The sequence below is a fragment of the Callithrix jacchus genome, chromosome 5 (genome assembly GCF_049354715.1).
Source record: "Callithrix jacchus isolate 240 chromosome 5, calJac240_pri, whole genome shotgun sequence".
NCBI lineage: Eukaryota > Metazoa > Chordata > Mammalia > Primates > Cebidae > Callithrix > Callithrix jacchus.
In genome coordinates, this window is record NC_133506.1 from 147,815,666 (window position 1) to 147,837,776 (window position 22,111).

Genomic DNA, 22,111 nt, shown 5'->3' on the forward strand with positions numbered 1-22,111 from the left:
TAGATTATAATGCAACACTTTATTTTTACTCTTCCTTTTCCATGTTTAGATATATGCAGATAAGCAAACACCGCTGTATCACAGTGGCCTACAGGATTCCATACAGTTACATGCTATGCAGGTTTGTAACCTAGGAGCAATAGGCTAGACCATACAACCTAGGTGTTAGTTAGTGGGCTCCCTCACCTAGGTTTATGTAAGGACACGATGACATTTTTCACAATGACAAAATCACCTAATGCTGCATTTCTTGGAACGTATCCCCATCAGTAAGCAATGTATGATTGTATTCTTCCTGTAAGTGCAATAAAAGTACAGACTGCTTAAGGCTAAATTGGACAAGATAGGTTTGAGACATACGGAGAAAATTACAAAATATTACCGAAAGGTATAAAGCATGTCAATTCTCCAAAAATTAATGTATAAATTTCATATAATTCTAACCATAACTCCACTGGTTTCTTTTTACTTTGATAAAGGCATTTTAAAGTTCATGTGGAACAGAATTTACCCACAGTGCTGCTGCCAGGATTAAATGAGGTAAAGTATGTAAAGCACCTAAGACAGTATTTGACACCTGTAGTATATGCACTGATACATGTTAGCTAGTGTTACTTAGAAAAATAAATAGATCTGTAATCCCAGCACTTTGGGAGGCTGAGGCGGGTGGATCACAAGGTCAAGAGATCAAGACCATCCTGGTCAACATGGTGAAACCCCATCTCTACTAAAAATACAAAAATTAGCTGGGCACGGTGGCGCTGCCTGTAATCCCAGCTACTCAGGAGGCTGAGGGAGGAGAATTGCCTGAACCCAGGAGGTGGAGGTGGTAGTGAGCCGAGATCGTGCCATTGCACTCCAGCCTGAGTAACAACAGCGAGACTCCGTCTCAAAAAAAAAGAATAAAAATAAATAAATAAATAGATCTTTAAAATGGGGAGTACCAAAATGTATCTTAGTATACATGGGATTTTAAAATAGCCATCTAGAGGAAAATAAAATTAGATGCCTACTTAATCCATATCCAAAGTTAAATTTCATATGGATTAAAAATGAAACTGTAAAAAATCAATAAATATTTTAGAACAAAATTTAAGAGAATGAATTTATACGCTACAGGAAGGAAAACATTCTCAACCTAAATAGCAAACCAGGGAGTTGCAAAGGAAAAGATAGTGTTTTAAATATGTGTATGTTAAAGATACCATAAAGAAAAGAATAATGTTATTATATAGTAGACTTCAAGAAATATCCAGTATTTGTAAAAAAAGGTTAATATCTATAGTATAAAATGAGTGACCAAAAGTTCTCAGGAAAAAGAAAAAAAATTCCATAGAAAAATGAATAAAGAATGTGTGAATAGGCATTTTCAGAAAAGCAAATCTAAACAGTAAACATGAAAAAGTACATGATCTTAATAATAATCAGAAAGATGCAAACTGAAGTACCCTGAGTTATCACTTCTCACCCAGCAGATCCACAAAAGTAAAATTTCTGTTGACAGAAGTGTGAATTTAAACCACTTGGAATACATTTACCATTTGGGGAAGACGTTTGAAAACAACCCTTTAATAAATATAGTGGTCAAGGAGGAACTTACTTGGGATTGCAAACCACCAAATATAACTGCACTGTTTTGAAAGTTCAGCTTTTCATGCAATGGATTCTGACTCAGGCTGCTCACTCTGTCTCCTACAGTGTATGTTCCTCTTGGCTCCAAACTCAGAATTTTGCAAATATTTTTGGTCACTGGACAGCATTTTTTTACTTCATGACCACTCTAACCCTTGACCACATGGAAGCTCCTAATGACACTGCCTGGCACACCCTACCCATGCAAGTTCTGGCACCCCTGGTTGAACTGTGGCTAACTAGGTCTTTTTGGATTTGTGACTTGTATGCCTGTCTGCACCTGGTTCTGAATCTTTACCTAGTTTCTCAGCCCCTACTTTCTCCACTTACTCCTACTCCTTCCCCACTCCCTGTCCTTGGGAATCTCTCAGCACATGGATACCTACTGCAGCAAATAAACTAGCCCCACTGTTAGTTGTGTCCTGGAGCTAATTTCACCCAGTTCCCACCACCACACTTTTCAAACAGGGAAGCATAGTTTGCCGAGCCCACTTAATCTGGAGATGGGGAGAATCACTTCAAAAACAGGTAAGAGTGGAGGCAGGCGGGCTGCTAGCTGAAAGGCAATTATTAAGATGTTGTTAATGAAAGATGATAGCTCCAGAAAGATGGTGAATGGAGTTTATAGTCTAACGAGGAGAAGCTCATGTGAAAACAAGAGGTACAACAGTGTGTTGATGAGATACAATTACTCATATGTATGCATAAGCAATGAGGCATAGAGCCTATTTTCCCCAGGTGGGGAAAGCAGGGCAGTGGAGAAGGTCAGGAAAGGTTTTGCAGAGGAAATGATGCTTGACCTGACATGGTTTGATAGTGCATTCCAAAAAGAGGGAGGAGCAGGAAGAAATGTATAGGGGCGTGAAATCAACATTAACAGGGAATTCCAAGTACTTTAATATGTCTGGAGTAAAAAATTTCAGAGTAGGGCTGGCAGATCATAGAAAGCCTGTTTTGCATTCTGAAGAGTCATAAATTAATTCTGTAGGGCAGGCAAAGAGGACTATTGAAAGGCTTTAAGGAGGAAAGCAATCGATTTGAATTTTAGAAGACAAACAACTTTGGCAGCGTGTGGAGGATGGTTTGGAACAGGCAAGGACCTCTGCTTGTGGCTCAGGTGTCAGGTAATTAATTCTGTTATCCATGATACTCTACTTCTCAACCAGGCAAGTTCATCAAGGAATTTTAGAAACCACACCTTTCTTTCTTGCTCATGTAAAAACACCAAACTAGAATGATAAACAAACAAGGTCTTTTTTTTTTCTAAACTCTATTGTATAAACTTAGTTGGACACTCTCTTTTAATAAATGGAGTGAGGCTGAATAGCTTTTGGCATTCATCCCAGATACTGAAACAGTGAGAAGACAACAAAACATGGAACATAATATCTATCCATAACTGCAATTGTGGGGTTGGGGTTATTGGAGAATTGTAAGAGTTATGATTTCCCTGGCAAAGTATCAAAAAAACATACCTTCACAAATTATTCCAAACAGAGATCTGGCATCTGATCATGCTGACATAATGAAAAATGTTGAACAAATTGCCTACGTGTAATTTCTCATTCCTGAAGAACTAAAGGAAGGATGTTTTCTAAGGCTGCACAATGATGGTTTTTATGAAATAATAACACGGTCATAAGAAAGCCAAAAGAAATTTTCCCAGCTCACTTAGAAAATGCAATCAATCTATTTTTTCCCTAAAGATAAATGATATATTCTGTCACATAGAAGAATGTCTAAGAGGATATCCACCAACACATTCACATTGGTTATCTCTGGGTGATGCGTTCAAGCGTTCTCTTTTTTCTTCTCTGGGTGATGCATTCAAGTGTTCTCTTTCTTCTTCTTTCTGCCTTTTGGTGTTGTCTTTCTACGGTGAACATGCATTGCTTCTGGAAGGAAAAACAAAAAAGTCAAATATATCAACCATACAATCAGAATGTGGAGGGTCATCTTTTTCAGCTCTCTGATTCGGCATCAACTTTCTAAGTCTGACCAAGATTAATGTAAACTGCTTTTGAGGTAACCTTCTAGTGTGTTTTGAGTATAAGCTAAATTCCTCTCCTCAAGTATTTATCTTCAGGGAGTAAATCATTGAATTTTCAAAATATGAATATTTCCACTCTTAATTATTTATGCCAGTGGAGGGGAATACTGACACTAGTATCCAAAACATCAGAGAATTGAAACCATCATGTATACGTATATATTATATTAGGCTTTGTGAGGCTTTGCACATGATACTTTTGGCAGATATGCTTTCTGAATTACATTTTTATTTGGCGAATATTAAAATTACTCCATGCTCTCACATGTGGGCTGGCAAATGATGGGAGGAGGCTATGGTAAGAGAAATGGGTGTAGAATTTAAAATTCATTGCATATAATCTATGAGCTGTGTGCTGGGCAGGCAAATGTATAAAGACTATAGTGAAAATACAAACCAATTTTAAGCACAGACAGACCTAAAATAGGGCTACAAAATCCTGAAAAACGGAATGTAACTTGTGCCATGTCTGATAATGCCGATGTAAAGTAGTAAAATAAAACTCCTGGATTCTAAATAGTCTACTCTAGTACTTATTCTCAAAACCCAGCTTATCATAATCAGAAGACACTCTTTTAAAAGGAGCTGTATCTGAAATCATAGCCAGCAAAATACTTCAGAAGAAATATGAAACACTCATCCCTTAGGGTTAAAGAAGAGGGTCTGTCAGATGAACCTGGCATCTCTCCATCTAACACATAGCAAGGGGCTTGCAAATAAGATTTGTAAAAACGACTTACTGTAAACTATGCACATTGAACTTTTCCCAACACTGTAAGAATTTAGATCATTTAAAGAAGATTTGGATATACTATTTATAACTTACGGATTCTTTTCAGGCCCTCAAAAACCTAGTAACTTTCTTATTGGTTAAGATTTGTATAATACCATTCACTGCACATGAACTACTCCTCCACCCCAGCCTTGTAGGGAAGCATAATTTTTTTTTTTGAGACTGCTCTGTTGAAGCAGTCTGTTGCTCTATTGCCCAGGCTGGAGTGCAGTGGCATGATCTTGGGCCACTGCAACCTCTGCCACCCAGGTTCAAGTGATTCTCCTGCCCCAGCCTCCCTAGAAGCTGAGATTACAGGCATGCACCACCATGCCTGGCTAATTTTATATTTTTAGTAGAGACGGGGTTTCATCATGTTGGCCAAGCTGGTCTCAAACTCCTGACCTCAGGTGATCTGCCCGTCTCGGCCTCCCAAAGTGCTGGGATTACAGGCATGAGCCACTGTGCCCAGCCTGGGAAGAATAATTTCTGAACTTACACAACCACACAACATTCCGATCATCAGCTATCTTGGAGAGAGTAAGTTTTCCACACTTTTTACACCAATTATTTTTCCCTCCCATCTCTTTCTGACAATGGAGTTCTCAGGCTTCTCCTATCCTAAACTTCATCACCACCACGAGTCCCCGGTGCCAGTTCTTCTTCAAATCCTGATTCTGCTTTCAAAGGTCAAAAGAACCGATTCAGCTGAGAAGAACCGTCCTGAGACTGGGAGGATAAAAGACCCAAGCAAGCCTGGACAGAACTGGGAACTCGCAATAGGAGGTAAAGGCTGGGCACATTCATGCCTTAACACTTTTCATGTGATCACACACACATATGTGGTTCTTGGTATTAGTGGATGCTGGAATTGTGGTGGAATGCCAATTGTTGAATCTAGCCTTGGAGGAAAGGAGATAGGTACAGCTGGAACTAGGCAAGGAGTCAGGGCCTGGGCTTACATTGCTGAGCTTTAGGGTCAGGCTCCAGGCCTCGGATGCTTCAGGAAACAATTCCAAATACATTCTCTTGGGTCATCAATTTCCTAACCAAGTTAGTCATTCTTGCCTACGAGGCCCAGCTGTTCATCCCTTCATTCCCATACTCTTTGTTCAATAAACATTTATTGTTTTCTATTATTTCCATACAATAATGTTAAGACATAACCCCTGACTTCAGGAGTTTATGGGAGAGAAGAAACAGACATGCAAATAGTGCAACCAAGGGTTAAAGGTTATGGTGAAGTAGGTATAAGCTTCTTAAGCTTCATCTGACATCTGACATCTCCACTTCATGAACTCCCCTGCTCCTGTTACCACCCAGTCCCTGAACGCACGACACTCACTTCTGTCTTCCTCTTCACTAACCCCTCCCACTATGCCCCTTGGAACTTCTCAGTATTTTTTTCCTTTGCCACAGTTATCTGTCCACTTCTTAGCCTGCACTGAAACCTAGCTTTCCTATAAATAACACTTTTCTTAAAAGCTTGTCCAGGAATGCCTACTTTTCTTGTCACTCTCCGTGGCTCACTGGGCAAGGACAGTGTCAACAAAGCCTCCGGCTGCCCACTGCCCCGCTCAACCGTCTATATCACCACTCACTACATCTTCTCCGAAGCGGATGCCAACTGCTTTCCACTACCCTTTCTCAACTTTTGCAAGCATGAGGATTCAACCCAACCCATGGGAACTTTGCAACTCAGCATGCTTTAACATTTCTTCCAACCAACCTCAGCTCTTGCCCGGTAGCAGTCATTCACCTGCTTCTCACCTGTTTCACGGAAGGGAGTTTCTGTGTTCAAAAACATGTATTCAACAAATATTTGTGCCAGGGAGTAGGCATTCAATGGTAGACAAATCACAGTCCCCACCCTCAAGGAGCTTGAAGTCCAGAGAAATAAGCAAGTAAAAGGGCTGTCGATAGAAAGAGATGTTAGAAGACTAGAAAGCAGGTGCTGAGGTTAAGGGGCATCATTGTTCTCTTTTCTTCTCCCTTCCTCTGCTTTTCTGACCCCTTGTACCATACAGTCACCTGGAATCCCTGCCCTGCTTACTCTTCACAATGTCTGCTTTGTGATCCCTCCTTGCCTGGCCTAGTGCCACACAGAATTACTGCATAAAACTGAAACTGTGTTGACCTAGCCTGTTACAAATCGAAGTTACTCATCCTCCCTTATATCCTCATGGTTCTAAGCAGTTCTTTCCAATTCTTCTCGCTTATCTGCTAATGTATTCTCCATGGTGATCTGTCAACTTTCCGTTCTTATAAAGATACTACCAGTCCCTCTCTCCCCATCACTATTAAGAGTGGTGATCGGAATTCAGTTCCTTTCCACAACACTCCTCCTCCACAGTTCAGGACTTTTCTTCCCCATGTTTTCCATCTTGTCTCATTTCTTTGTGTGTGTGTGTGTGTGTATATATATATATATATATATATTTTTTTTTTTTTTTTTTTTTTTTTTTTTTGAGACGGAGTCTTGCTGTGTCGCCCAGGCTGGAATACAGTGGCATGATTTTGGCTAACTGCAACCTCCACCTCCCAGGTTCAAGCGATTCTCCTCACCCGCCCAAAGTAGCTGGGATTACAGGCATGTGCCACCATGCCCGGCTACTTTTTTGTATGTTTTAGTAGAGATGGGGTTTCACCATGTTGGTCAGCCTGGTCTTAAACTCCTGACCTCAGGTGATCTGCCTGCTTCAGCCTCCCAAAGTGCTGGCATTACAGGTGTGAGCCTCTGCGCCCGGCCTGTCTCCAGTTTTTAACAGCTGCATCTCTGCCCTTGATTCCCCCTCACACCTGTTCTGGGCATCTGAGAGGTCATTATCTCAATCATTCCTGCTTGCTGTTTCTCTTCCCTGCTGTCTTCACTCTTGCCCCTTCACCAACTCTTTCTAATATCTGCCTAACCAACTTTGGTCTGTTCAATCATGCATGTGAAACAAAAACAAAACCCAACTTTCATTCAAACCAAAATCCTATTTCTATTTATTGAAATGGACAACTTTCTGAAAAGAATGACCTATAAAATTGAGCTACCTCCATTTTCCTACTATAAATTCCTCATTCCTAACAATCCGGTTTATAGTTCAATTGCTCACCAGAAGATTTTTTGCCAAACCACACTGGTCTTCCCATAATCACATCTGACATCACTGGTCTTTCCCTATCTCAACATCGTATCTTCCCTAGCTCTGAGACATTTTCAGACCTCTCTTCTCTATGCCTCTTCATGCCTCTTCTAGCTTCTCCAAATTTCTAGAGACACTCACCACTACACATTAGATCTTAAAACCCTTCTGAGTACCTGCCTAAAATATGCAAGGCACTATGCTGTGGAGACAAGGCAGCTTTTAAAGAGGGGTCTCACCAAGCAGTCTGGGTAACAGGGTTTGGGTGCTCAGGGCCAAGTTTAGGCAAATAACAGAAAATAGCAAAGGGTAAGTATAATTTCAGATCGTCAGAGAGCACTAAAATTTAAGTCAGAAGACCCAGATTCAAGATGACAAGATGAAGCACTGGAATAGCACCCAAACAGAAGACAGCCAAGGTAACAAATGGGGAAAGAGCTAGAAGGAGGGAGGAGGGTTTCTGCCAGATGTGAATGAAGCTGAACTTGTCCTCGGTTGACCTATCCAGGTCACCAGACTGACTTAAGAGTAAAGTCAAAGAAGACTACAAAAAGTTAAATAAAATAGGATGCTTGTTCTCATATATGCCTAGTGTTTTCTGTGAAATGTGCATAATAATGGTATCTGCCTCACAAGATTAATTCAAACAATATATGCAAAGAACTAAACCCTGGGCCTGACATGTAACAAATGTTAGCTATCATTATGAATATTCTATCCTCTAAGCTATTAACATAAGGCTTAAGCAAATAGAATTAAATAATTCCAGTATCAAATCTAATTTACTTCTTAAGTATTTAGCATACTCAAATGTACCCTGTATTAGTTAATACTGTAACAAACTATTTAAAATAGGATATAAACTTGGGTGTAAGACTCAAAATAACGGCATTTTCTCCACGCTGGTCCACTAAAACAACTTACTTCACACTGATCATCAAAAGCCTATTTGCAGGGCTTTCTGATCCCTTTTTAGCTACTTTTGAACTACCTTCTAACCTCTCAATACTTTCTTGCCCTTTTGATTCTAGGATGGCACAGCCTTTAAAGCAGGCTCCCAGTCTACGGACTGTCTTTTGAATTCCAGTATTTCTTAGGTCCATCCCTATGTTTTCCTTCCTTTCAAAGCCTTTCCAATATGTGACATTATTTTTGCATACCATTAGTGGCTTAAATGGTATTCCAGTTCCTACTTTCTCCTAATCTCAGTCCATCCTTCATGCTGCCACTAGAATTTTTTTTTTAATGCCAAATGTTTGTGTAACAACCTCCATTATCTCCTATTGTCTATAAGAAAAAGCGTATCATACACGGCCCTTCATTTTGGCCCCAACCTGTCCCTCCAACTTCATCTCATTTTGTTCTACCTGCTCACCCAGAGCTCCACCACAGGGAAATCTTCTCCATTACTCAAGATAACAACATGACTTTTTCACAAATCGCTTGTCTTTCCACATTCCTCTTCCTTGAATGTTGTTTTCTCTTGATCCCAGCTATTTTCTGGTTCAGCTCCTTTCTCTATCAAGCATTTATCACACGGCATTAATTTTTTTATTTTACTTTATTATTATTGAGACAGAGTCTTGCTGTGTCACCTGTGCAGTGGCACGATCTCTGCTCACTGCAGCCTCTACCTCTCAGGTTCAAGTGATTCTCCCGCCTCAGTCTCCTGAGTAGGTGGGACTACAGGCATGCACCACAACGTCTAGCTAACTAAATTTTTTTTTGTATCTTTAGTAGAGATGGGGTTTTGCCATGTTGGCCAGGCTGGTCTTGAACTCCCGACCTCAGATGATCTGTCTGCCTTGGGCTCCCAAAGTGCAGGGATTACAGGCATGAGCCACTGTAGCTGGCCCACACTGCATTTTAAGTATCTGTTTACATGTCTATTCCCCCAGGAAAACATAGGCATCTCAGGTACAGGTAAATGCCCTTTTCTCATCTTCCTAGCTTCAGAATCTAGTACCAAGCAAATGCTCAATACATATTCAGTGAACTGTGAGCAATCAGCAAATGTTAAAATGATTAAAAAAAAAAAAAGATTAGCAGCTTTACAATTTCTCATTAGTTGGAATTGACTGAAAGAAAAAAGATGCAAATGAAACACTCCAACTCAAATCTCAGGATTAAACATGGCTATTTTGAAGGACCAGAAGACAACTAAAGGACAGCAGGGCAGAAAACTTACCATCTGGAACTTCGAAGCTGTATGACCATGGCAGTGGATATATGGCCTTACCGTTTCCCTCTCTCAAATCCTTGGACGGCTTTTTATAGACAAAGCCTCATCCTTAATCTTGCCTACAAAGGCTGCATAAAAAAACCTGTAGCTAGGTTCCATGATACATGCCTGTAGTTCCAACTACTCTGGAGGCTGCAGCAGAATTGCTTGGGCAACATAGCTAATCCCATCATTATTTAAAACAAACAAAAACGACAGCAAAAACCACTTGCCTCCATCTACTTACAACCTCATCTCACAGTACTCTGCACTTTCTGAACTTAGGCTGACTTAGATATTCTTTCCAATTCCGTTTTTGCACAAGCAGATCTGCCCATCATGTTATTAAATACCTTACTAGCCCAAACTAGTTTGCTCTTATCCTTTGGCTATCAGACCGAAGATTCCTTAAGATGTCTCCATCCTGTGGTAGCAGACCATAAAGCCGTTTTACTACATTATATTTGGACAACAATACAGTATAGTGTTATGACCATAGATTCTAGACTCAGGCTGGGTCCTTAGGCATATTGAACCCCTTCATGTCTTGGTTTCTTCACCTGTGAATTGTATTCGTAAGGTTATTGAAAAGATTAAAGGAGATAAAGCATGTAAGCACTTAGAACTGTGCTGATACGCAGTTCAAAGAGCCCAGCATACGTCGGTCATGATCATATTTACTCAATTCGTAGTCACTATCCTTCGTTCCCTCCCCCTCCAGCCCCCGGAGTACCCCTGCTCCTCTAGCCCAGAGGCCATGCCAGCCTGGTCCTTTTTTGTATTCCTAGCCTAAGCACAGAGTTGTGAACATAGCAGGCCTTCGATATTATGTTTTTTAAAAAACGACAAAAGCCTTGTGTCCCACTTTTACTTTATTAGCCGAACGATCTCAAGCAAATCACTCAAATCCCCTAGGCCTCGTTTATCCTTCTGTGAGATATAATAGCTACCTCCGAGAGGTTTTGTGTTAAATAAAGCGATGTACCAAAAGAAGCACGTTGCACATCTTAAAATGCCGTACAAACTGTAGATGTTTATTAATAAACCGGAGTCCGTGTCTTCCCTCCCCTCAGGCACGTCTTGTCCCGACCCCGCTCTCCCCGCAGCCCACACCCTTACTGCGCCCTTGGCCCGCGGTCCCTCGGGATTGCAAGCGTGGGAGCTTCGACCTGGGGCAGCTCCCTCCGGCGTCCCGCGCCCTCCTTCCTTCCTCGCCCGGACGGACGCACTTCCGGCGGATGTGGGGGGGCAGTCCCTGGAAACGGAAGTGAGCGGCGGGGTCGACTGACGGTAACGGGGCACAGAGGCTTTTAGCAGAGCTGCTGAAGATGGTGAGTGAGTACTCGGGCGGCCAGAGTTCCACGCGGGCTCGGGATCGTGGCTCGGCAGAAACAAGCAGTCGCCTCCCAGCCCGTCCCCGGGTGGCGGCGGCAACCTGGGGATGAGGCCGGCCTCGGGAGCCATAATCTGTCGAGTCACGGGGTTTGGGTGGGTCGTGGCTGTCGCCGGGTCCCGGCTCCGGCACTGGTCCCACGAGCAGCGGTTCGGCTTCGTCCTGCTCCTCTTAGCTCGGTTTGCTCCCTTCCACCCCTTATCCCCTAGCAGGCCCAGACCTCCTCCCCTTACTTGGTGCAGACGTGGAAACTACAAACCCGAAAGTGCAGCGTCCTCTAGGGTGGCGCCGCCGACCCTTTCCTTGAAGGGTAACCTCTGGGAGCCCAGAGTGCTCAGACTCCTCATCTCCCCCAGTCCCCGCCCTTGTAACTGTCTGGTAACCACCCCACAACTATAGGTCGCATTTGTGTAACGCAGCTTTGCTCTACAAACGTTTTTGAGAGCTTGTTGTGTGCTAGGTGTTAGAAGGCGATAAAGTCAGACGGTTGCTATTCCCCGTTTGTCAGTATTGTTAGTACATCTCCTCCCTCCGTCTATCTTCACTCCCTCTCTTCTTCCCGCCCTCTCCTCTCTACCACTTTCTCTTTCTCTTTCTTTTTAACTTAAAAGTTGTGATATTTGAGAAGAATCCTGAGTCACCATTGCCACAGACTCTGGTACAGATACTGTTGGTAGGCCATCCATCCAAATCTAGAAAGCTTCTGTTGGTAAATACTGCTAATCATTGTTAAAAAAACGTTTTATGGACACTCCCAAATGTAACTAGTAGTTAGGTTTTTGTAGATTTGCCTTTCTCGGCTGCTTTCTTTATTAGAAACATTAAGTTCTAATCCTGATATTTTACAGAAGGAAATTGGAAAAAATAATGATAACAGAATCTAGAAGTCAGAATTCACTTTTTCCTTGTGCATTGAAACCTTCTGTCACTTTACGATAAAACAGCCCAGAAGTAGGAGAAGGTTGGTATAGGGAAGTAATAGAAGCCACGTTTGGAAAGAACAATCACACAGCTCTACCAAAGGTCCCCAACCTGTGGTGATTCAACAGTTTTCTGACTTTATGATGGTGTGAAATCCATACATAGTCAGTAGATGCCACACTTGAGTACCCACACAGCCATTCTGTTTCTCACTTTCAGTGCAGTATTCAATAAATGACAAGGAATTCAATATTTTTTAATAAAGTAGGCTTTGTGTTAGATGATTTTGCCCAACTGTAGGCTAGTGTAAGTGTTCTGAGCACGTTTAAGGTAGGCTAGACTAAGACCTGATGTTTAGTAGGTTCGGTGTGTTAAATATATTTTTGACTTTTGACATTTTCAATTAAATATGGTTCATTGGGAAGTAACCCCATCATAAGTCAAGGCGCATTTGTAGTCCTGGGGTTCAGCTCCTTGGTGCAGATGAGTAAACAAGGCCAGAGAGGTTGGTGCTTTGCTGGCAGTCACAAAGTAGGTTAGTGACAGTCTACGCTAAAGTCCAGATTCTTTTCCTCGTCCACCATGACGACTTGTATGTAGGGGAGTTGGAACCTGTTATGCAGGTTCTTTAGGTCCAGGCTAAGGACTCTGAACTTTAGGCTTCAGACATTGATGAACCAACAAAGATTTTATAGCAGTTTTGTTGGAGGAGTTTCGTGCTTGAGGAAATCCTTGATATGCAGAACTGGAAAATGGGTGAGTCTAAGGCAGCAAGATCCAGTAGAATGCTGTGGAAGTTATCCATGCCTAAGAGGCTGGGCTAGAATGGTATAGTGAAGAAACCCTGGAAAGGATAAAATATCTGACCAAATCAAATATATAAACGAATTAAGAAACCAGTGAAAAAGCTGACTTCTCAAAATATTTTCTCCTACAATAATACAACATTTGATAGCAAACTGCCTGTAGCTGTTTTACATTTTTTCTGCAGAATCACAGGGGTATTGGACTTGAGCAACAAGTGATTTAAAGTTAGCATCTTGGGGTGACTCACACCTATAATTCCAGCACTTTGGGGGCACTGAGGCAGGAGGATCACTTGAGCACAGGAGTTTGAGACCAGCCTGGCCAGTGTAATTGAGACCTTATCTCCACAAAAAAATGTAAAAAATTAGCCAGGTGTGGTGTTGCACGCCTGTAGTCCCAGCCACTAGAGAGGCTGAGGTGGGAGGATTGCTTGAGCCCAGGAGGTTTAAGCTACAGTTAGCCCTGATTGCTCCACTGCATTCTAGCCAGGATGACAGAGCAAGACCCCACCTGAAGAAGTAAATAAATAAATAAATAAAGTTAGCATCTCGTTCTTTACTTGTTGAAGCACAATGTTTTATTTGCTTGATATATTTTCATAAGATGAAGCTCTGGGAGGTATACATGTATATTCAGTATCTAGCAGAGTACCTGACACATAATAGATGGCTAATAAATATCTGGTGATTGCGCATTTCACAGTATAAATGTGTAGGGTAATAATACACCAATACCAAAGGCACTGTCTTTTTTGTTTTGGCATATACTATCCTGATTAAATACACATAGTTTTTATGGGTAGTTCCATCTTTATTTAGAAACCAAACACTTTCTGAAATTCCCTTTTCTTCCCAGCTTCTGTGACTACTTTTATTTAGCCATCCTGTCTATTCTTAATCCCATTTCTTTGTTGTTCTTCCTTGTCCTCAAGGAATGGTATTCCTGAGGATTCTGTCCTCAACTTTTTTATTCGGTGTTAAACATTCTAACCTAAAGGAGAAGTTTTTCCAGTAAAAACAAATTCAATCATGCCATAACCTTTCAGAGGCTGTCAGTTTTGGAATAAAACCCAAATATCTTTGCATGTAAGACGTTTCGCTTTTGTATTTCTCCAGCCTTTACTTCTGCCTCACTGAAAACATGTATTTAGCCAGTCATCTCCAACTACCTGAAGCTTGTTCATTTATCTTTTCATGCCTTTTTCATGTGATTTTTTCCTGGAATGCCTTTCAAGCTGACAGCATTCAGATATCAGCTCAAGAATCCTTCCCACTCTCAAATTTGGTATTTTCATTTTACCATATATGTCTCTATTATATCATAATGTTTAAGGCTTGCAGTAATTGTCTTGTCTGTGGACTCTTTGAGGGGATATTATTTTCCTATCTCCTACTTAAACAATATTTTTGATATAGCTGTTTGGCATGTGTGTTTAAATTTTTTTTCTATTTATAATGTTTTTTATTTGTGTTGTAGAATGCCAGAGGACTTGGATCTGAGCTAAAGGACAGTATTCCAGTTACAGAACTTTCAGCAAGTGGACCTTTTGAAAGTCATGATCTTCTTCGGAAGGGGTATATGGGGGAATTACGACTTTGATTTTGTTATAATGTTTCTGTGAATTACCTTTCACAATATTCTTTACGTATTTTGATAGGCTATAAATGTATATTTAGTTTGGCAGATGGCAGGTAATATATGTTGCATGGGGTGCAGAGGGGAAGGGGCTTAAATGTTTTCTGTAGTAGAAGAGGTGTCTCATCAGAGTAGTGCATTCCCAACGTAGGGCATCCTCCTAGGCAGTGGTGTCCATTAGCATGATTTGGTAGGATTCTTCTTATTTATTTATTTGCTATTGATAACTTAGCCGTTTGCCTCCTTGTCTTAACTGTTAAAGTAATTTGCTTTTCTTTGGGAGCACTCGAATATAGCAGTTGAGAGATTAAACTCTGGACTCAGTCGACCTGGGTTTGGACCCTGGCTCTGGCATTTACTAGATGTGTGCCTTTGGACAAATCACATAATTAATGTCTCAGTGTCTTTATCTATAAAATATGGCCAATAATAGTCTCTATCTTACTTCAAGGAATAAATGAGTTAATACCTGAAAAATGTTTTAACTAGTACCTGACATTAGAAGCACTCAATAAGTATTGGCTGCAGTTTTTTTTTCTGTTCTAACTTTAGCACGCAGTTATGCCATGTTGACGATTTCTTTTATGTTTCTATATGTTTAGGTCTCAGTTTCTGGTCCTAGACCATTCTCTTTGCAGGTTACTTTTCTGCTTAGTAAAATAAAGATAATACCTTTCCCCTATAAACAAATTATTGTTTTGAATGTTTGAATTTTACATCTAATTTTAAAGTATTTATTCTTACTATAATAGAATGGAATTTTAATGCTGGTGTCTGAGTATAAATATAATCCCTCATTATAGACTTTCAATTTTGTGGTTAAAAAAAAAATGCAGCATTTGGCCTGTGGAATTGGAGCTATAATTTGATTTGTATAACCAAATTAATTGGCTAGGCAGTAACTAAGGTCTGAAGATGTTTTTTTCCCCTCACATGAAATGTTCCTCCTTCTTCCTGATTGGACTGGGGCAGGACTATTTTCAAAACCCACTTCTTGAATAATGTTTTGTAAAAAGACAATATTTAATAAACAATTATTGCAGGGTTTCTAAGGGTTTTTTTTAGCTTTAAAATCCTAGTTTAGATAATAAAATCATCATCTTTATACAGCTAGAGTGATAAAGACCTAGCTGTATTAGTTGGTTCTAGTTGTGCCTTACCTAATGTACTTCATACATATTAAGTGTTCAATAAATGCTAAACCTATTGTTCAACGTGTTTATTAAAGATATATTAAATATTGAATGTGTTAGACCTGAAGGGAATAGGCTTAGATATTTTATGTAGTGCAAGAAGTACCTCGTCAGAATAATAGCAATAAACATACATTCATTCAGTTTCTTCTAGAAAAGATTTTGGCAAGTTTTCCCTAGTGATTGAAGTCTTGACCACCTGCGTCTGTAATAGATACATTCTTAAGTTATCATATAGCACTCTTTTTTTTTTCCTTTTTGTGTATGGGTCCATGAATTTTTAACACATATATCAATTCCTCTAACCGTCACCACAATCAAGGTACGGTAACAGTCACCCCAAAAAACTCTCTCATGCCCATTATGGATATGATTTGAGCTATGGGTATTGAGTGACATTTAATCTCCTTAAACTTTTTTTTTTAATTTCCTTTCAGTTTTTCTTGTGTGAAAAATGAACTTTTGCCTAGTCATCCTCTCGAATTATCAGAAAAAAATGTAAGTATGCTATTGTGTCCTTTTTTTAATCTTCTCGTAGATAAATTTTAGTAATATTGGTTTCATTTTATTAAAACAATTTTGGTATTGAGGATTTGACCATGAAGAATACGAGACCTTATTTTCAATCTCCTTGTAGGGTAGACTTAAAATTCTACTGCTCCTCTAAAGCTCCCTTTCTGTGCATCCTGCCCTGCCTTTTAAATGCACATCTCCAAAGGGTGATCTACTTCTCCATTCTTCTCACAAGAATGTTCTTTAATGATAGTGCTGCTGCTTTTTTATTTTTCCTGCCATTTTTGCTGTTCACTTCCAAGTTCATATCTCTAGTTTTAACCTCCTTCTCAAGTCCTGCATCTCCAAGTTACTATAGGACCGAGCCACTAGACACAGTAGATACTTCGATGAATATGACATAATCCCCATCTTTAAATAACTTAAAATTTAATGAGGAAGACAAGTAGTGGGTAGGACGAGGCTTCATAAAGTGCTAGAGAAGACCAAGAATGGGACAGCCATCTGTGCTTAGGGGTTTTTTGAAAGGCTTTGTAGAGGAGGAGGGACCTTTGAACAATTTTAGACTGGTATTTAGCAAGTAAATAGGTGGGAAAAGTTTACTCCTAGAGAGAGGATAGCATGTATGTATGTATGTATGTCCAAAAGACAACTTAAAGGATTCTTAAATAGACGTTTAGAGGAAGAAGAAAAAGGTTTCTGACTACTTGAGGAAGATGATGCAGTCACTAACTAGGTAACAGAAAAGTGATCTGTGGGTTTTTTTTTTTTTGCTTTCTAATAGGAGGATAGATCCACCTGTAAGAAAGAGTAGAAGAAATGTGATTATGAAATTGAAGTTCAAATAAGATGAGAAAAATTAAAAAGTTCCTAGTTGATTTAAGTGAATTCAGGTTTTAGGTGCTGAAGTTGACAGCCCAGAGTATACTTAAAAGCATGTGAGTATGATTATAAAAGCGTAGTTGATCGTTGTTGAGAACTAATGGGAGAAATGAAATTTGCTTGTAGATGGATACATATTCCACTTTCATATAAAGAATCTAATAAGATTGCTGTGGTAACATTGATCCCTGTAACCATTTCTTAAGCGGACTATTGAGTGAGCTATGAGCATTTAATAAAGTAAGCAATGATCATCAGCATCTTTATGAACTCAACAAATTAATTGTAGTTCACTCTTGTACTAAGTTGTCAAATGGGTCAGTCAAGGGATCAAATTATCTGACCAGGGATGAGATTGAGGATTATATGGTAGATTATGAACCAAGTGAAAGTAGTGTGGGGTAAAGTATATGAGGTTGATAACTGTACCCAGAGAACAGTGATTAAGGAATAGTCAATTTGGAGGGAATATTTTGATAGGGCTTTTGGCCTTTATCCACATCTTCGGTAGTCAGATGGACACATAGGTAGGCTGTTTTTCAAGGACTTGTGTGTAACCAAGGAAAGAATGTATATTATTAGGCTTTTGGAAAAAAAACATTGAGAAGGATAGTTGATTCTGGTGAATACTTGAACTTTGTCATGATGACAAAATAGACCAAAACTTTAAGGAAAACATAGAGGTGAGTGTGAAGTTCTGCATTTGGATTTGAAAAATGAGTTCTACACCTTTGGGCAGGGTAAAGTGACTTGCTGTGTAAAACTTGACTGTTTTAATTGACTGTATGCTCAGTATAAGCCAGCAGATTACGTTAGTTACTGAAAAGAAAGGTTAATGCAGTCTTGAGCTTTGTTAGCAAGATGGGGCTCAAATCAAGGGAGATTATTTTATTTTCCTATGTATTAGTATGGCTATTAGATTTGGAATACTGCTTTAGTTCTAGGCAATACATATTAAGAGAAACTGACAAATCTCAGTGAGACTGGCTGGAACCGTGAAGAATCTAAAACCTTCAGAGATCTTTTGAGACTTGACTTAAATCTACTGTGTGTCCTCTTTAATCACTTAGCCAGCTAAGGGCAGTCTCTTTCTGTGACATTTATTGTCTACTATAAATCCTTTAGCATGGATTGTGTAGTTGAACTATGTGGGCACTCCACATTCCTAAGTAAACTTGGGGCATATTGTTTAATTTTCATTAAGCCTTAGTTTTCTCATCTGAAGTTAGTAATAGCCCATCCTTGGCACATAGCAAAGATGTGACTAGATAGCTGGCTAGCACTCCAGCCACATAGCAAGCCCATTCTCTTAATTAAAATTATGTTATCATGAGGATAGGTCAGTATTTAAAGCACACCCTTCCCTTCAGATCATATACCCATAATAAAATACTGCAGGTTTTCCCTAAGGACCATCTGTCAAAATTTGCTGTGTCACCTCTAGTAACTCTGCATGATTGGGAGCTTCAGTGGTGATAGTGATGGAAGATGACCAACATCATTTTTACTGGTGGTTCTCAACTAGGGGAGGATCATCCCCCTGCACCCTGCGAGGGAACAGTTGGCAGAGTCTGAGGACATTTTAGGTTGTCACAAGTGGTGCAGTGGAGGGTGGGTGAGATGTAATACTGGCATCTATTGGATAGAGGCCAGGGATGCTGCTAAACATCCTGCAGTTCATAGGACAGCCCACCACAGTGAAGGATTATCTGGTCCAAGAAATCAGTAGTGCCGAGGGTTGAGAAACCCTATTCTATACGTAGTGTCTTCCAAACTGGATTATAATCTTCTCCAGGGTAGACTGTTGAGTTTTGTTGTATTGTGTGTTGCCACAGTGCCTAATTTTGCACGTGGTTGCTAACGTACATGTTGATTGATAATTACAGTTTTAATATCACATTACAAGATGGCTATATTCATCAAAATGTACATAAAGTTATATTTACTTCTGGGTGTGTTGGGTGCGCCTGTAGTCCCAGCTGCATGGGAGGCTGAGGCAGAGGATTGCTTGAGCCCAGTAATTTGAAGCTGTAGTGCTCTATGATTGTGCCTTTGAATAGCCACTACATTCCAGCCACATAGCAAGCCTCTTCTCTTAAAATAAAATTATATTATCATGAGGATAGGTCAATATTTAAAGCACGCCCTTCACTTCAGATCATATACCCGTAATAAAATACTGCAGGTTTTCCCTAAGGACCATCTGTCAAAATTGGCTGTATCAAGCTAAAGTAATTAAAAACCATTTTAGACACCTTACTTTAAAACTTCATAGTCGTATCCCAAGTTGGTGCTAACCAATAGATTTTTGATCAAAATGACCCTTTTTATTACTATTAGAAGACAATTTATCAAGAGAGTAGTGTATAATAAAAAATAATGAAATGACTTTACCTCGTTATAATCACCTTAGCTCAGAGGAATCTTTGTAACAGTCTGTTTGCATATCACATTCACTATCCTTAGGAGCCACTTTTGGTAACAGTGTTTTAGAATCCGTGAGTTAAATTGATTCATTTTGCCTAAAATACATTAAGTTATGAGCAAAATTCCTTGAATATAATGTCGGTGCTTAGTAAAAGTATGATTCCAGGAAAAAAAATTGCTGATTAGTACCTAATACAAATTGAATAAACCTTTGAGAGCTTGTATTTCCCCTGAGGCAAGTACCAAAAGTAAGTGGAGTTTATATATTATAGTTTAATTAACAGGGTGATTTAGTGGTTGGATTATTTCTTTTGCTGAATCCTTTGAAATATATACCTTCATACTTAGAAAGTAACTATTTAATGTCAGTGTACGTGACATTTTCTGGATCTCAGATTACACCTTTTCTTTGCTAGTTTTGCGGTACTTTTAACCAAAAGCATTAAAATACAGTTATGCCTTATAAATCTACTTTTGAAATAGGAGACACATTCCTTAATTTATTACTTTTGTAAATTTGGAATTTAGGTAGTAATTTTACACTGGTAAAAGTACACCTGCATGCAAAATAAAATATAGACATATGTAATCCAAAATTTACCAGAAAAAATTAGGAAAGTACTTAGTTTTAATTTCAGGTATGGATATTAAAATTCTTCATCTAACTATTGCGTAACATATATGCCACTGCTGTTTTGAAAGCAGAGTATTCAGTGTAATCTTTAAAATTACATTGTCTTTTGTAGTTCCAGCTCAACCAAGATAAAATGAATTTTTCCACTCTGAGAAACATTCAGGGTCTGTTTGCTCCACTAAAATTACAGATGGAATTCAAGGCAGTGCAGCAGGTGAGTTGATGGATCTCTTACATATGTGTTGATATCATTTGTGAGGACTCTTCTGTATAACAGCTGTTCGTTGCCTTATCTCCCTTACAACCTATTCTACTTCCCTCCCCCTTTTTAGGATATGGCTTGATTTCTACTTCATAGAAGGAAAAAAGAAGTCATTAAATAGAATACTTCAAATTACAGGCTCGGTATCTGAAAACTTACCTGCCTCTGCTTTCATGTTTCTCTGTTTTTTTTTTATGAATTACGTTGAATGTGAGATCCCTCTAAGAATATCCAAGTAGCGGTGTCAAGTATACAACCTGTATGTAGTCAGGTACACCTGTTGCCAAGGAATAAGTACTTGAAAAATGTCCTTCCAGTTATGTAAGAACTGCCCTCTTACCTATGCTTTGGAGTCTGTCCTATTATACTGCTTCAGGAAAATCCTTTTATCAGTGATCCCTTCTAAAGCTGATGATTTCAACTTCTGTCTTTACTTGCTCTGTCTCAGCAGTAGCATTTACACATATCTGAACCTCTGTTGTCTTTTAAAAGAAAAAAATTGTATCAATTTAAAATTCCTTTAAATTTTCTGTATCCTTCTGATGAGCAGTGCTCACATTATTATATATAAACTCCGAATTCCTAATGTGGTATGGAAGTTTGAAAGCTTGGGGACTCCTCATGATATTCTGTATTGGAACTTTAGATACACTGTTTTATTAAAGAAAACCACTTACTCTGTTTAAAATATTTTATATGTTTTAATGATGAAATCAAGTATATAGAAAATATAAAATAGTATTAGACTTTATGCACTCAAAAAAAAATTCCTTTATAGTAACTTAGCTCTCATTGAGTGTGCTTTTGCGAAGGGAGCTTCCTGAAAAGTTGTCTATACTTGCTTTCTATACTCCTTTCCCTCCTGTTTATTTAACCCACTTTTTCTGTCTCCCATGACACCAATAACAAAGTGGACATTTTGACCTTCATTTTACTTGATCTTCCTGTCGTGTTTGACACTAATGGCTTCTTCATTCTTCCTTTGCCTTTTATTTAATTTACTTTGTATTTATTTTTTTGAGACAGGGTCTCATTTCGTCATCTAGGTTGGAGTGCAGCGGTATCATAGCTCACCGCAGCCTCGAACTCCTGGGCTCAAGCAGTCCTTTTGCCTCAGCCTCCTGAGTAGCAGGGACTACAGTCACATGCTACCCTGCCTGGCTAGTTTAAAAAATTGTCATCATTATTATTATTTGTGGAAACGGGCTCTTGTTGTGTTGCCTAGGCTGGTCTTAAACTCTGGGCCTCAAGCTATCCTCCCACCTCCTTGACTTTTAGAACACCACACTTTCCTGATGTCCTTCTTTCTGAATCCTTATTCTCAGTTGTCTCTGTGTAGGTTCTATTTGTTTTGTCTGTTTCCTAAAATGCCAGTTTTGTTAGTGCCCCATCTCTAGTCCTTTCCTTACCCTATTTCCTACTTGTGACTTTACTTACCAATTATATGTTAATGATTCCAACTGGGCATGGTGGCTCTCATCTGTTGTCTCAGCAGTTTGGGAGGTCAAGGCAGGTGGATCGCTTGAACTCAGGAGTTCAGGACCAGCCTGGGCAACATTGCTACAAAAATATAGAATTTGCCAGCAGTGGTGGTACACACCTATAGTCCCAACTACTCAGGAGGCTGAGGTGGGAGTA

At 39.5% G+C, this 22,111-nt stretch overlaps 2 protein-coding genes across 3 annotated transcripts in view; one reads left to right on the forward strand and one right to left on the reverse strand.

Annotated features, from left to right (window-relative positions):
* Nucleotides 1–11,518, reverse strand: LOC128932219 (uncharacterized). 2 transcript variants are annotated; one of them, XM_078375580.1, is made up of 2 exons: nt 10,926–11,518; nt 1–3,527 (listed from the first exon to the last, which is right to left on the reverse strand). In XM_078375580.1, exons 1-2 carry the CDS (start codon nt 11,268–11,270, stop codon nt 3,405–3,407), a joined length of 468 nt encoding a protein of 155 aa, XP_078231706.1. In that variant the 5' UTR covers nt 11,271–11,518; the 3' UTR covers nt 1–3,404. The 2 variants fall into 2 exon arrangements, with proteins under 2 accessions (XP_078231706.1, XP_078231705.1); XM_078375579.1 differs by having other exon boundaries at nt 10,920–11,518.
* Nucleotides 11,057–22,111, forward strand: part of POMP (proteasome maturation protein) — a 20,999-nt gene continuing 9,944 nt past the window's right edge. Inside the window, exons 1-4 of the mRNA XM_002748918.7 lie at nt 11,057–11,137; nt 14,404–14,501; nt 16,193–16,253; nt 20,324–20,425. Of these exons, the coding sequence (XP_002748964.1) occupies nt 11,135–11,137; nt 14,404–14,501; nt 16,193–16,253; nt 20,324–20,425 (264 nt within the window). The 5' untranslated portion in view covers nt 11,057–11,134. The remainder of the gene's footprint in view (nt 11,138–14,403; nt 14,502–16,192; nt 16,254–20,323; nt 20,426–22,111) is intronic.

Excerpts from the sequence above, each read along its gene's own strand:
- LOC128932219 (XM_078375579.1), bottom strand. The coding sequence starts at position 11,270 with ATGGCTCCCGAGGCCGGCCTCATCCCCAGGTTGCCGCCGCCACCCGGG. Across the intron at positions 3,528-10,919 it reads GGGCCAAGGGCGCAGTAAGG|AAGCAATGCATGTTCACCGT; the intron begins GTGTGGGCTGCG and ends TTTTCCTTCCAG.